Source organism: Pistacia vera, unplaced genomic scaffold (genome assembly GCF_008641045.1).
Source record: "Pistacia vera cultivar Batoury unplaced genomic scaffold, PisVer_v2 Contig235, whole genome shotgun sequence".
NCBI classification, from domain to species: Eukaryota; Viridiplantae; Streptophyta; class Magnoliopsida; order Sapindales; family Anacardiaceae; genus Pistacia; species Pistacia vera.
In genome coordinates, this window is record NW_022196041.1 from 366,973 (window position 1) to 383,956 (window position 16,984).

General features: G+C 34.9%; 2 protein-coding genes across 3 annotated transcripts; one reads left to right on the forward strand and one right to left on the reverse strand.

Moving 5' to 3' along the window:
* Positions 1-4,001: 4,001 nt before the first annotated feature.
* LOC116131620 lies at positions 4,002-6,439 on the reverse strand. The gene has a single exon (XM_031417282.1). The coding sequence runs from the start codon at positions 6,372-6,374 to the stop codon at positions 4,218-4,220; it is 2,157 nt and encodes a 718-aa protein (XP_031273142.1). The 5' UTR covers positions 6,375-6,439; the 3' UTR covers positions 4,002-4,217.
* Positions 6,440-7,566: 1,127 nt separating this feature from the next.
* On the forward strand, positions 7,567-13,323 carry LOC116131624 (chloroplast processing peptidase-like). Of its 2 annotated transcripts, XR_004128268.1 has the most exons (7): positions 7,567-7,900; positions 10,145-10,207; positions 10,288-10,368; positions 10,752-10,838; positions 11,238-11,305; positions 11,564-11,722; positions 12,948-13,323. XR_004128268.1 is itself a non-coding variant. In XM_031417287.1 (6 exons), exons 1-6 carry the CDS (start codon positions 7,670-7,672, stop codon positions 11,631-11,633), a joined length of 600 nt encoding a protein of 199 aa, XP_031273147.1. In that variant the 5' UTR covers positions 7,567-7,669; the 3' UTR covers positions 11,634-11,942. The 2 variants fall into 2 exon arrangements, 1 of the variants encoding a protein (XP_031273147.1); XM_031417287.1 differs by lacking the exon at positions 12,948-13,323 and having other exon boundaries at positions 11,564-11,942.
* Positions 13,324-16,984: the final 3,661 nt, after the last annotated feature.

The window sequence follows — 16,984 nt, forward strand, 5'->3', positions numbered from 1 at the left end:
TTATGGTCAATTTCAATGTTCTGAAAATCGGACCGGGAGTGGACTCTGCCAAAGGCCCGATTTTCGGTTTTCACGGTTGGACCGGTCCGATCAGTCGATCCGACCAGTGATATCATCAATTACTCTATGTTATTATCACAACATGAATAAACTCCCCCTTTCAATTACTCTTTACTGTAATAAAGCTTCACAGTGCAACTTTCACAGTTTCACCATCAATTTCTAATTTGCCATGAGAATTTACATTTTAGAGTTTTAGAAATCCAATTGATAAATGACAGATTCACAATAAGAAATCAGTTTTAAGATTTTCAAAATTTAAATTGACAGATTCAGTGATTCACAATTTCACATCACAATAATACAAATATACAATATCATGAATCATGATATGAAATAGAAGACAGAGAAAGATAGGATGACTCTTAGTCTCTTACAGTAGTTTGCTACTTGGTCGACGACAAACGGAAGCTCGCAGATAGTGGCAGATGTGAAAGCTGAAATCTGAACTGAAGTTGAAGTAGTGACTGACTAATCTGGCAGACCAGCTACAACAAGCAAGAAGCTATTAAAGTCACAACTGACGAGTGACGAAACTGTAATGTAGCAAACTAGCCATGACAAGGAAGAAGCAGAGTAGCAGAACACCGATGATTGAAGAGGTTGAAGACTTGAAGACTTGAAGGCTAAAGCTGAAGATTGAAGGAGATCGCGAATGGAGGAGGACTGGACTGGAGCCTGAAGAGGTTGATTGAAGAGGAGGAGATCGCGATGATTGAAGAGGTTGAAGACTTGAAGAGTGAAGACTTGAAGACTGAAGCTGAAGCTTGAAGGAGATCTGAGATCGCGAATGGAGGAGGAGGACTGGACTAGAGAGTGGAGATTGCGAATGGCAAACCACAAAGAAAAAGCAAATTTCAAATTAGCAACATGGCAGATGGCTAATCTGCAAAAGCAAATAGAAATGGATTAAAAAAATTGGGGGTTTGACTTTAACTTTTTTAGTTTTTTTATTTTTTTCACATTTTTAAATTTTAATCAGTGGACCGGATTGTTTGTTATACTGATTGGACCGTCAGTTTACTACAGTAAAACAGTCCAACAACGGTTTGAGATGGTCTAACGCAAAATCTCAGGTTTTTACTCTTTTTAAACCGAAAATCCTAGTGAAAACTGGTCAGACCAGTTCGACCGCCCAGTCCAGTCCGGGTTTCAAAACATTGGTCAATTTACTACCGATTGTTCTGTGGAAACCGAGAAATGGGGGAAACTGAAATGTGTATGATGATAAAATGAATGGTTCAGCAGTGAGTCTGTAGTTATCCAAATTTAATGTATAATATACCAAATTAAAGCTCTATCTATCTAGTTTCCAAATATTCAACCCCTTCATCAATTGTATTTTTATTGAGAAAGTTATGGCCAAGTTACTACTAATTGTTCAGTGGAAACCAAAAGACGAGGGAAACCAAAATATGTGTGATGATAAAATGAATGGTTTTACAGGGGCCCTAAAGTTATCCAAATTTAGATTATAATATATCAATTTAAAGCCTTGCTTGTCTAGTTTCCAAATATTCAAACCGTTCGTCAACTGGATCTTTATTGAGCAAGTTATAGGAGATTTACTACTAGCTACTCAGTGGAAACTAAGAAACAGGAAAAACCAAAATGTGTGTAATGATAAAATAAATAGTTCTGCAGGGTTCTAAAGTTATCCAAATTAAGGTTATAATACATCAAACTAAAGTCATGTCTGTCTAGTTTCCAAATATTCAAACTATTCGTCAATTGGATCTTTATTGAGAAATTTATGGTCAATTTACTACTTGTTGTTCAATGGAAACCGAGAAATTGGGGAAATCGAAATGTGTGTGATAATAAAATAAACAGTTCGGCAAGGGGTCTACAGTTATCCAAATTTAGCGTATGATATATCCAATTAAATTATGTCTGTCTGGTTTCTAAATATTCAAACCGTTCATCAATAGGGTTTTTATTGAGAAAGTTATAGTCAATTTATTACTGACTGTTCAGTGAAAACTGAGAAATGGAGGAAATCAGAATATGTGTGATGATTAAATGAATGATTCGACATTGGGTCTACAGTTATCAAAATTTAGCATATAATATATCAAATTAATGCTCTATCTGTCTAATTCCCAAATATTCAAACCATTCGTCAATTGGAGTTTTATTGAGCAAGTTATGGCTAATTTACGACTGACTGTTCAATGGAAACTAAGAAATTGGGAAACCAAAATGTGTTTAATGATAAAATGAATGGTTTGGCAGTGGGTCTACAATTATTCATTAATGTATAATATATCAAATTAAAGCCTTTCTGTTTAGTTTCCAAATATTTAAACCGTTCGTCAATTGGATATTTATTGAGCAACTTATAGCAGATTTACTATTAACTATTAAGTGGAAATTAAGAAACGAGGAAAACCGAAATGTGTGTGATGATAAAATGAATGGTTTGGCAGTGGGTTTACAGTTATCCAAATTCAGCATATAATATATCGAATTAAAGTCCTGTTTGTCTAGTTTCCAAATATTCAAACCGTTCATCAATTAGATTTGTGAGCAAGTTATGGCTAATTTACTACTAACTGTTACGATTCTATAATACAATGGTTTGGCATTTGGTCTCTTGTAATTCTATAGTACAATCTTCCTTTGATATGTTTATTGATCGTATTTGTTCGGCAACTTGCTTGCAGGAATTACGATGAATCATGAAATAAACTTTTCATGTAATATTAACTAAAAAAGACATTACAATATTACAATTGTTAATGGACAATGTTCGGTAAATGGTCTATTGTAATTGTACTATACAATCTAAATAGTTTTGCATCTCGACTCTTACAATTAAACATAATGGTTCGGCAAGTGACTACAATTATAGAGTATAATCGTCAACAACATTATGATAAAAATAGTTTGGCACAGGCATTAGCAAATAGCAACAAAACCATTTATCATAATTACTTGCCAACAAAACCATTGATCATAATTGTTCGCCACATAGAATTTTTCAGTACATCAGTTGACAAATAAATTGTTCGAAATGGTCAGCCTATGTCTTCTTATAACTTGTTATAATTGAATAACAAAATTACTAGTTTGGCAAATTGATCTGACAATTCTGTGGGAGGATGTACGATTCACCTTTTGGACTAAATCAATGAAATAGTCAAAACCACACAATAACTTATATACCCTTTGAAAAAAAAAAAAAAAAACCCTATATAGCAAACATGATAAGCAATTAAACTAGAATATAACAATACAATAGCGAATAAACTCCAAGCAATTAAAGAAGCGTAGTTAGATGAATAAATTACCTTCAATAGCACATAATTTCCAACTATGACAATAAATGTTATATTCCAACCAAAATATATAACCGCACGAAATCAAAATAAAAAGTTTAAGAAAAACCAAAAGAACACAATCACAAATAAGAATTAAAAATTGACTCTCTCTTTTTCTTCAGATAAATCATAAAACAAACTGTTAATATAACGACATATATATATATATAAGATTCAAAATAATAAATACAATGTATCTTTTCACATTCATGAAAATCAATAATACACATTATCAATCCATTAATATCCACATCTATGCATGCATTTATACCTTTTCACAGATAATATAAATGCACCTCCTCACATTCAATCAGATAAAATCAACGAATCAAACTAAATTCATAAAAAATAATGAAACATAAAACAATAAATATGAATGTAAAGTGTTTATATTTATTCAATTAACTATTAAACAAACGTATAATCATCAAAACATTTAATGTGAATTTGAAGTGTTTCTACAAAACATTGAATGGATGTACTTATATCAAATGGTCTAAACCATACAACAATTATAGTCTAAGACTCTAAACCAATAACACACTGACACTTGTAACAATTATAAAGTGTTATGTCACGATCAAATAGCAATGTGTATAGAGATGCCAAATGCTCTCTAAAAGGAGCTTAAAAACACCCTTAATTGTAAGAAACATGGATTATTTACATAGTGAACAATTTACACTAATAATAATTATAGCTCCATTATCCACGCATATTTTACACAATAATATGTCTGTTTTAAAGTAAAGCATTAATACACGAAAACGTCTAATACTATCGCACATATAATACAATTTAAATTACACATGATATGACTGATGCGCACACTGCTCATCCACCACACTGAGGTTTAGTGGGCTCCAAAAACGTAAACCCCAGCCCTTGGTTCGGCATTTTATTGAGCCAGTGGCAATCCTCAAACGCACATTCTTCATTCTTGGGCGATGCCACATCAACTGGCCTTATGTATGTAGGACCCCAAGCCGGGGTCCCATCCTCAAATGAATTGTGCGTTAATCTCTTCAAATCAGAGCCGTCCAATTTAATCGTGAATATCTCACCATAAGGCTGATAATGATGTGGGTTTGAGATTGGCTCAGCCGAAATACCACCATAATCTGAAGTAAACACTATGCTTTTCCCATCCGGACTGAATGACGGATGGTTAGTCCGCCCGCCTAACCCGCTTTGAACCAATTTCCTTAACCCTGTCCCATTAGGATGTATCAAATACAATTCGAAACTCCCCGAACCCGGGTCATCCCGATCCGATGCAAACGCGATCCAATTACCGTCCGGTGACCAATTACACATCGTGTCCGTCCATGGACCCTCCGTCAATCTATGGAGCCCACCTTTCTCCCCCTCAAATGCATCCATTATATACAAGTTCTTATAACCCGTTCGACCCGACCTGAATACGACCAATTTACCGTCGGGCGAAACCGAGGGGAATGCGTTGTTTTTACCATTAGTAGTCAACTTTTTAGAACTAATTTGATCAACATCGTCCACGTGTATGGAGATTATATCAACCTCCGTACTCTCACTTGCAAAAGTGGGTCCCGTGCTAGAATACACAACTCCTTCATGAACCGGGTTCCAAGCGGTTGAGAAAGCGGTTTCTGGGTAAATCTGTCTTCGGTTTGAGCCGTCCCGGTTCACTACATATACTCCTGGGAAATCGACGAACGCGATTCGGTCACCCTTGGGTGAGAAAGAAGGAAACGAACCGTCAATTCTAAAGAGCGAGATATCGGGTAATGGACTCCTGAGATTCTCGAGTAACAGGTGGGTGTTCTTATCTTTTCTGTTTCTGTCACCTCTACACTTATGGTACCCAACTCGGGTTGAGTCAGGCGAGATAAACGGGTTAAGATGGTGAGTTTTGGGTGAAATTAAACGAGTCAACTCACTGAACTCGTTTTTCACAAGATCAAATAGCTCTATGTGGCGATAACTCGAGTTAGGTCTTCTCGTAGCCACTGCTATGAACTTTTTGTTACCTGGCGAAGTAGCTGGAGTGAACGCTTGGAGACCCGGTGGTGTGACTCGCTGAATCGTCACTGACCCGGTTGAAATTGGTCCGTTTTGGGGTAGAATCGCTTTGTAGACACTTATCCAGTTGTCTTCCTCGCTTCTTCTGTGGAAAAACAGAGTAAAATCGTCGACCCAAGACGGCCACCCACCGTTTTCAACAACCTTGACTCGCTGAGTCCCATCCCGAGTCAAAAAGACATAAATATCAGTAGTTAGTATCTCAACTTCACCATCCCATCCTTTCTCTGCATAAGAAGCCACAGCTGTATAAACCCCAGATGGAGAAACTGCAGGACTAAAATCAGCAATTCCATACGGTGTGAGTCTCCTAGTCAACCCGGTTCTCAACTCGGTCGAGTAGACCGCAGCCCAACTCGTCCTGGGTTTACCGGTGTCTTCATGAGTCGACACGTAGATTAAATACTCACCACTCAAACTCGGCTTATCTTTCATCGAAATTGCACTTTTTCCCTGCTTAATTTCCAACAAAGGTACTTGCACACGAGTGGAGAATTCAACTTCAAGCTCAAGGGCAGTTCTCGATCGGGTGTTTGTCGGATTACTAAAAGAAACTGCATCGTAGTAAATGTTTGATGATCCGTTTCTTTCCGTGACGTAGATGAGCTGCAGAGGAGGTGATTCGTGCAAGCCGGGAGGTTGGATTAGGGCTTGATCACGGAGAAGGAAGGAGAGGAGAGAGGGAGAAACAGAAGGGAAGTGGCCGTTGAAATTCAGATACGTACCGTCGGTGATTTGAATCTCGTTGGTGACTGATGGCGTGTCCGAAGCCGGGAGGGTAAAGATGTCAAAAGCGTAATCTAATTTGCCAAGGGTAGTAAAGATAATACTGCTGCTGGCGGTGGAAGTTTCATGGTCGGCCGTAGCAGTAGCACAGAATAAGGTTAGGAGCAAAGAGAGAAGAGAAGTGAGAAATGTTGTGGATTTCATGGTTGGGTTCCGTTTGTGTGAGAGTTGAGTGAAGAGAGGAGACTGTCGATATTTAGATGAGTTTGAGGTTGTGGTGTCAGAGATGACGTGGTGGGAGAATTCGAGGGTACGTACGTGGCGAAGATATGAGTGATGAGATTGATGTGATTTTGGATGAGTGGTGAGTGGGGACATGGCAGTCAATTTTTATCCATAGAATGGGAGTGATTATTAATTTATTATTATTTTGATGTTTGGTAGTTTGTCTGTGTCTCTTTAACTTTTTTATATCCTGTCTTATTTATTAGATACGATACAAAAATATTACCAAATAAATAGAGATACCAAATTTCACTTTCTATTTTTAATTACAATCAGAAAAATATGGAGGAAATTAGCTAGTGGACAATAAAAAATAATTTTAATTATCTTTTTTTAAGGCATAAAATGATACTTTTGTTGTAATATTAATCGAATTGGAATTTGCTGACTGAAAGGCTTTTTTAACTTTGAAAACCCAGCCCAAATGGCCCTTGGCCTTGGGTCAGTTTCCCAAATAGAAGAAAAATGTATTTAAAAAATAAAAGCATATAAGCTTAATTCTTTAATTATCTAACTTATTTCCAATGTAATTAAATCAAGTACAAATTTGATTATTGTAACAATTTTATATATTAATTTTCTTATGTTATTTAAGAACATGTTTTTAAAAGTAAATTCTCGAGATATAGGAACTAAACTTTAGCACTCAAAATGTGTCATCATGAATTGTGTACTTATACATGGATAATGTATAATGCAATATGTATTGGTATATATCTATAAAGAAGAATTATCCTTTATATATACATAGGTATATTAGTTACAAATAGAAATATTTCATTAACATATAATTGTGTATTAAAATAATATCGTATACATAGTATATTTGGTAACGTTATACAACCTATAAACAAACGGATCATTGGTCGGGTAACACCATTAATTACAGTCCTGATGCAGTAACCTTCACCATAATAACTCAACTGACGGCCAAGCCCAAGTAATTGTGGGTCAGACGGAGACAAGACATTGTTCTTCAAAGTCGTTGCCTTGGTCGTTGGCTCGTTGCTTACTAAATTTCAACAATAACACTCTCTCTCTCTCTCTCTATGGAAACTTAATCCCCAAGACAAAGACCTCGTCAAATATAAATATATCCATTTCCACCTTCTCCCCTTCTCTTTTCTGAACTTTGAGTTTCAGACCCAACTCTTGAGCAACAACATCAACTTCATTCTTCTTCTTCTTCTTCTTCTTCTTCTTTCTTTGATACGATGAGTTTCTTGAGACCATCAGCATTGTACCAGTTCCTGTTGACCACCCTTTCACTTAGATGGATGCCTTGCCAAAGCTGGGTTTTTCTTCTTCGTTGGCCCGGCCTTGATGGCTTCTTTAAGATACTTGTTGGCATTCTTCTGTGGTCAACCTTTTCTGAGATTCGCTTCATACCTTCCTCTTCGATGTTCCCAACTCTTCGTATTGGTGATCGAATCTTGATTGAAAAGGTCAACTTTTTTTAACTTGTTTACTAGTGTTTTTTTTAAGTGAATTCTGACTGTAATTGGTGGGTGTGAAATTGTGATTTGACTAGACAGATCATTGCTTTATCAGCGGACTTTCATGTTTATTTTGTAATTCTGTATCCTTTCGAGTTGTGAAGGAGTGATCAAAGCTGCCTAACATGTTCCTTAAGTTTTGTGAACCTGTGATATTGATCATTCAACCAATTCTCTTTGTTTGGAATATAAAACTCACAACTTTTGATTGAATTCATTTGCTGGCCTAGCCGTTCTGAATTTTGTCATATGTAATGATGCTTCTTTCTCTAACATATTTTTATTTATATATTTTGTTTAGTGTATTTATATGGCATGTCACATTTTTTAACCCTATTTCATATATGCATCATTTCTAAAGTTAAGTCTCCAAATAATTGTTCTTAATTCTTGGGAGATACTTCTCAGCAGTATGTTCATATTAATCTCTTTCCTGGGATAGGTTATGTTGACAGTCCCTTTTTTTTATTGTATTTTCAAAAAATGTAAAATCCAGAGAGAGAAATGCTTTGAGTTGGACTTCTTTGTCTTATCAAGGTGCAAAGTTGTGGAATAATACTTTCTGTTAAAATCTGACTTCTTGGTTGCTGGCCTTAATCCACAATTATGATGAATTTTGTCATCAGGATTTTACTGAACTCAACCTTATCTATCATTTCAAAAGCTGAATGTATTATTTCAAATCTAATATCTTGACCAGAAATATTCTTCTTAAGTAGTGCTGCTTTTTTTTTTTTCCCCATTTTTGAAAGCAGAGGAATCATTGGCACATCATAATTGATGCCCATTTTGAACCCTGGAGTCCCACCTTTTCAGGGGGAATAAAATCCACTTGGCTGGAGGGACAAGTGCTAGCTTCGTCTGATAATTCGAATACGTCAAGAGCTTTTCCCAAACTTTTTAGCCTTTTATCTTTTTGTAGTTAGAAAGTAATTTATCTTGAACTTTGATGAGTTTTTCTCTTCTCATAGTAACTTTGACCTAATGAGTCAAATGGAAACCTTGTATCTGAAAATTCTTATATCTCCAAATACTTAGCTACTGATATCTGAAATGTCTGTAGTCCAGAAAAAGTGAAGGTTAGCCTCCCAAACTCTTTAGTTTAAGTTTTTGCTGTCCTGTTTCAAGAGAACTTTTAAGTTTTTATTCACAAAATTTCTCTTCAATTTTGTAGTAATAATCGTTTAGATAGCTAAATTGGAGGTCAGACCATGAAAGAGTGAATGGGGGAAGGGGATCTTGATTTGTCAAAACTCAAAATATGTCAACAAAGGGGTCTGTTGTTTGATTATCGTTAGAGATAGGTTAAATCAACCAAGCAGTCGGTGTAGTTCTTATGTGAAACCAAAATTTGGCTACTTTGAGCAAAGAAGGTGTTCATCCCCCTTGAAACCTTGAGAATATGTCAGATTCTTCTATCATTTAGTCACTGGCTAAGACTTGTGGTTTTTCCACTTGATGAGATATTGAAAGAAGTTACAATCTCCAGATTTTCATTTTAGTCTGCAGGATTTTCGGGTAAAGGTTTTGAAAATTTATCATCTAACCTCTAAGGAACAAAGGCCTATGAAGAGAGTGCATTATATGTTCTTGTGCTGTTCAAGACCGAGGATTGAGGAGCATTTTAATTATTATTTAACTGCATCTGTTTTGGGGTTCTTTTTTTCCTTTATGTAACTTAGCATTTTAGTCTTCAGTAAATAAAGATTTTCGTGGATACCTTTAGGTCCTCATTCATGATTATGGCTTTACTGGTAATGCAACTTTCAGTTTACAGTAAAATACGGTGTGATGTTATTGCATATGCATATTAGTATCCACAGGTGAAAATATAACCTGCACCAACTACTATTCTGTTGTAAGAACAGGGATTGCAAATCTGTCTTTGTATTGCTGATGCATGTCAGTAATTGAGAAGGAGCATACACGATGATTAACATTTAATTTGAGACCCACCAAATAACTGTTCTGGTATGATCTTCATAGAAAAGAATAATACTTGAGTGAAGAGATTTTGATTGAGCTTGTTTTACCTTCAAAAGATATAATAAGAAAAATAGACGATTATTACTCTTTTGTACGAACAATTTCTCAGCGACAATTCTGTGTAGGAACACTGTCATTGTTTCTGTTGCTGTCAATACTGCTTTTCACTTCAAATTGTGAGTAACATAGTTTTTATGACTTCTTCAGGCATCCTATTACTTCAGAAGTCCTGCTGTAAATGATGTCATAACATTTCAAGCTCCAATTCAGGTTTGCATATGCAATGTAGAATTAGCTTAAATTAACATACTTAATGGTTAATTTTTTTATCAAAGTTCACTGTATTGTAGGCTCATTTACAGCACCCTGGATTAGGGGAAGAAGATGTTTTCATTAAAAGAGTTGTTGCAAAAGCAGGAGACTTCGTTCAGGTATTTCTTTCACCCCTTGATGAATTTACCTCGGCATAAACTTTGGAATTTATCAGAGAAAAAGATCTTAGTTTCACTCTCTTTCAACCATTTTTGTTGTTTAAACTAGGTTATTTCCTTGTTTAGTACTTGATTTAGAAAACGAAGAAAGCCATTCTTTTCCTGTCACTTTCTTTTCTTGGCCTCATCAGATAGTTCTTTTGAGGTCTTTGTATCATCTGCTTAGATGAGTTGCTGCAATGTGTAAAGTCATTCTCTGCAACATCACTTGAAATTCTAGTCAAATATATCAAGATCTCCTCAGAATTTATCCTCTTTAATTAACAAAGTGAAAAATATTCCTGTTGAGTTTTATAATAAAGTGTTTTCTACTAACCTTGCAGGTTCGTAATGGTTTGCTCTTTATCAATGGGATTGCTCAGAATGAAGATTTCATAGCAGAGCAGCCAAGATACACATCAACCTTAACAGTGCGCCTCGCATCTGTTACTTTTTTGTCTTTGCATTTTACTTCACTACTCTTCAAAACTTTGCTATACTAGAACCTCTTCTTGAACAACAATATGGAGTAGTAACTGCTGCGGCAGATAACCACAAATAGTCAACAATGCTCCATGCTATATATTTGCTCCTTCTCACTACATGAGGTAGATAAATATGAGCATGATTCATGAAGAAGCCTTGTTGACTCCATGTTGTTGACATCTGAAGGTTACATGATTCCCAGACATTAGTAATTTTGGGTACATCATGGGCCTTGGATGATATAGCATATGCTTGGTCTGCCCCTTCTTTACTTTTCTTAGTCTTTATTGGGATATGATCGACATCTGTTTCATACTAATTTTTACCTTCTATTGCACCTGCAGTGTGTGCCAAAAGATCATGTTTATGTGTTGGGGGACAACCGCAACAACAGCTACGACTCCCATGTTTGGTAGTATTCTCAAGCATTCTAGTTACCATTTTTTTTATTTTTTCCTTTGTGGTATTTCCTTGGATTATTCTTAACACTGACATTTCTGATTTCATCCTTAAATATCTATATCAAACTAAAATTTTGAAAAATCTTGCTTTGTCTCCCACTTCTCTCGTTTTGCATATCCGAAAGTGCTTTGCACCATCAATATCTTCAATATATTTTCTTCCCTTTCATTAACAGTTTCTTTGTTTTTCAAATGTTCATTGATGATAGGGGACCCCTGCCTGTAAAACATATCCTTGGAAGATATGTCACATGCTGCTTCAGACCATCAAACAGCTGACGTGGAAACATTTCTCTGTAGCAGTTCACATACATGGTGTTGCCTCTTTGCTGTCTCTAACACATTGTTTTATGCAGGTTGATTGAATTGTAAGTTAATCGTATATATATGTACCTATGAAAAATCGCAGTCCTGGAAAAGAACGACATTACAATTGAATGTACTGCAAACAGAATACCATAAACATTGAGATTCTGTTTGCACATCTTCGCCATTTCTGACATAAGTTTTTCCAGGGTAAAACCTAATATGAAACCTTTCTGTGATCATTTTTTTGGCATGAAAGTTTATGCAAACTACTTTTAGTTAGCTTTAAGAATAGAACAAATGTTGAATTTCTACATAACTATATAAACTTTTCACCCAGAATTTCTGCACAGGATAGTCTTAATCCCACATAAATTGCACTTATGATTCTATGAAATGGGTGAGTGGAATGGGAATGTGGGTTGGCATGTTTGTGATAATGCATTTACCAAGTTAGATGGCTGATAAGCTTGACAACTGGACCGTTACTCAAATGTTCGAAATTGTGAGAGATTTTTATAGTGGTGTCAACTCAATAGTCGATCAAAATTTAGGTGCAAAATCTCTTTTTCTTTTCATCTTCAACTTTTTGAAAGGTAAACCTGCAATTGCTGGATCCTACTTAGATGGGAAACTCATAATATATCCTTCCAAATAAATTTACATCCTCTTTCAACTATGCCCACTTCCACTTCCACTTCCACTTCCACTTCCACTTCCACCTTCGTGGTCAAAATTGGCTTGCCTCAAACTCAATGGTACGAGGAGTGTGGAGTGCACATACTTGATACTTGCCCAATTAATCTAAATTTAAGGCTCTCTCATAAACTTCATAATTATTATGTTACAGAAAATGATAGTATTTAAATTATGTACAAGTGTTCATATATGCTTTTCCACTTAAATTGGTGTCTTTGTCTGTCTCAATATGGGTCCACCAGTATAAAGAATCAAATCCAACGGTGCCCATAACAATATCACCCACCAAACATGAAGCCCATAACATCAAATGGCTCTTATCAATTTCCCTTGATGATAATGAATCAAATGGTAGTGATACACATATCATTCATTAGGGTAAACGACATGTTCCCACTTCCCACCCAAAGAGTAGCCAAACCACAAGTTTCACCCCTACTTTCATTTAATCTAGATTTTTACCATTAAATTAACACTGTTAATGATTTTTAGATTTTGATACAGTATAAAGAATATTATTATCAAACTACCATTGACAAATAAATTAATAAATTACATTTTAACCCCAATATATCTTGATTTTTTCAGTGGCTGCAGGGAAGGGAAAATCGCTCAAATTCGACCAAAATGGAGGTAGATCAGGTTGGGGGATGGATGGGTTTTGTCGGGATGAGTGGCGGAAGCTAGTGGTGTTGGCAGTGATGTCCAACGACACCCAAATCCGGCTAGATCTGAATTTTTCCAGTGGCCACGAAGGAGGGAAAAATCATGGAGGAAAGGCTTAGATCCTACCAAAATAGAGGCGAACGAGGTTGGGGGATGGATGGGTTTTGTTTGCGATGAATGGGGGAAGCTAGTGGTGGTAGTAATGATGTCTAATGATGTTAGAATCCGGCTAGATCTAGATTTTTCTTGCAGCCGTGAGGGAGATCAAGTGTGCTTGTGAGAAATTTGAGATATAGAGGGCTATTTTAAAAAATTTATTATTATTTCATGTTTAATGCAATTTAAACAATCATTTTACCTTTTTACTGTTTCATTAAATGGTTTTATATTCATTTAAGTATGATAAGAATAAATGAAACAGGGGTGGAAACTTGGGATTTCGCTAATCTTTAGGCTGGGAACATGTAGTTTACTCTTTATACAAATAGATTAAACAAAAACTCAAAATAAACAACTAAATACAATTTAAACGTTATATTTATGGATTGAAATCAAATCATATCTCTTGAACCAACCCAGTTGAAATATGATAAAATATATTATCTTATAATCATGGTTATGTCAAAAATGGAGATAATAATGGAGCGTGTGTGTCACAAGTCATCAGGTTATCACTTCCATTCCACCTTCATTGAAATTCTGGCCTTTCAACCTCAAAACCTGAAACACATTCTACCTTATTAAGTTATTATACTGAATGTGTGCCACGACTCATTGACATGAAACCAAGTCTCCTCCACTCTCTCTATCACTGGAGCTTCCGCCCATAAACGACTCGCCGCATGGCCAGGTGGGTTAACCCAGAGTCACCTCTGGTCATCTTCCATGACCAAAACCCAAGAATTTCACTGAGTGAAGGTAGTCAACAACACACGCCCATTTTGTCAACATTCTCTTCACAACTCTTCGTATTCAAATTCAATTTACAAGTCGGCAGTTAGCAGCAGCTAGCATTCTCTTAAAACGACAGCGCACCCAATAATTTCAACTTTCCGCAGCTTGATGCCAATGAGTGAGAGGGAGAAAATATTCATTTAAAATTAATAAAGAAAACATGTGATGCGGAAAAAAAATCCCGATAATTTATTTTTGTAGGCGCCCAATGTTGACCGGCATATCAGAAATCTCCAAAGTCTTATTTTGGACCCACTCCATTAAACGTTGGTCGCCTATCCCTCCGTCCAATGCGGACCCCAATATTGTGCAGCTCTGATCAATTTGTAGGACTCCAATTTCACCAGCTGAGTCTAATTAGTAATTATCATAAAGCAATTGATAAATATTATTTTTATAATTATACAGCCAATCAAATATACGAAAACATTGCTAATACTAGATAATTAACCTTTTAAGATTCTTAACCAAGGCTTTTATGGATATAAATTCAATTTAAATATTGGTGACAGTGTCTGTAGTGTAACATTTGTCTAAATTTTTTTTTTTTTTTTTATCATCAAAGGTGTTCGGACCAGCGTATACACCTTAACTAATCATTCGGAACCCTGAACTACTGGTCGGGTAAGAGTTCTATTAGTTATCTCTATTAACAATTGAAAAGTGACTCAAACTGAGGACCTCTTGAGTAATACATTAAAAAGTCTTTATCGAACCACTCAGTTACTCAGAGATAATTTCGTCTAACTTCTTTACCAAATATATATTAATTGTGTATAATTATATATTATGGTACAACTAATACTGCATACTTTAATTGTCGATTTTGTTATAGGATTAATTTAAGGTGAAATTACGTAGTTGAATGACCTTAAGTTTTCTAGGATTTGAAAATTTGGGCATTAGGCATGCAGTTTAGCTTGTCGTGAAGGTATGTAATAGTACTATAATAATTTCTATTGACTATCAATTGTTGATTGGACGATATATTTCCAAAGTTTTTATTTGATAATAAGCTAATTAGTGACATTTAAAACCTTATTTTATTTATAATTTAATAAAGAAAGTTGTATGTACGAATATGATCCCAACTCCCAAGGAGTAGCTCGATTGTATGAATAGTCAACTTTTTAGAGTCAAGATGGTGTAAGAAAAGCACTTTCTAGGGCAGAAAGTCAAAATATTATACACACAATCTTAATTTTTCAACTAAAACTGTGAATGGACCCTTCTTCAAACTTCAAAGCACGTATTAAAAAAGATCGATGAAGGTGAAGATGATCTTGGTATATTATTATTCAGCGCGACCAAACAATAATGCATCACGAATCGCCACATTATTCTTTATAACAAGACAATATTGCATTATTTATGGCCATCAATATTAAATTATTAATTAATTAATTCTTCTTTGCCCTAATTTCGATCATCAATAGTATATTTATTTGTCACTAATAATGTAGAATTTACCCGATTAGAATTATATTTTACATAGTATATAATTCGTAAATTCACTTCTTCTTTCTTTCTTTCTTTCTTTTTTCTTTTTAAATTAGTTTTGGTGTTTCTTACTTTCCTATGCATGATGTTACCCTACCATGAAACATTATCAAATAAATTTTATTATATGATTGATTTATTTAAATTAGAAAAACTTTAATACTATATAGTTTATTCCATTCACATTTTGCAATGCTACAAAAATACTTTCACCTTGATCGAACAAAATTCAAAAGGAGTGGTTACACTTTACATCTTTTAATGATATTCGCTAAATTTAAGTCAAAGAAAACAACACACAGGATTGCTTCTTCTTCAATATCAACCAACATAAACGTACAAATCTCCAATTTCTCTTTACGGCCTTAATTTAAAGAGCTAGCTAGCACACCTCCATGGACAATGATTTCCATAAGAACTTCAAATTTTCATTACATCATGTGTGATGTCCTCTAAAAATAATACATAAAATCAATGGTTTGATAATTATTAATGGAGTGAAAGAATCGATAAAATTAGTTAGATGTGAAGGCAACTAGTGGGTGTGGGATGGGCGTTACACATTTTTTAGATAAAGGAGAATATAAATATATAAATATCCTCCATGTTTATCGATCCATGCATAGAATTGATGCTCGTGAGCTTAATTTCATCTACAATTCAATAAAGCTATACAAATATATATACACAATAGATAGATAGATAAATGTTCTCGATCTTTTTTAAATAATTCGACTAAATTTCATTCTGGGAAAGCTTTTTCCTCATATTTTTAGTGTTATTATTCATGCATGCATACAGATTTTCATTATCATTTTTTCACAATGCATAATTAATTTAATATTTTTCTATGCTTGAAGCTTCTGGGTAAGATTTTAATTAAGTATTTAATTTATTGACGTCACTTTAGGAGTCAACAAAGGAGAAGGAGGGTGGTGACCATCGGACACACCTTTGAAAAAACTTTCAAGAGAAAGACAGAAAAAAGATTCTAAGTATAAAAACTTTGAAGTAGCTATCAAAGAGGAGTAGTGCTTCTTGTTGCTACTTCTCACATTCTCCAGAGACTACCTTTATTTTTATTATGAACAATATTGAATTCCATTTGTAGGTGCTTAAAAGGCGCTTTTATGGATAATTGAGACAATCACTTTTATATTCCAATTTGTGCTTACAGGAAATTGATACGTAGTATTTAATTTAGAAAGCGAAGATGGATCGATGGAGCATTGGAATTCATGTATTTCATTCAAAGATTTCAACTAGCTGGAATTGCTTTCTGACTGATACTAGTAATAGTATTGGTTCTTTCAGATTTTTCTCAATCTCAGTTGCTGTTTTCTACTTTATTCTCTAAATTAACATCAGTCCAACTTGTTACAATGAAAAATATATATATTACCCACTTTTTGTACCTAATTATAAATTAATTACCTAAATAATTCGTGTATCAATCTTTTGTTGGAGTTGTCGACCACTTCAACGATAACGGACCACACAGACAT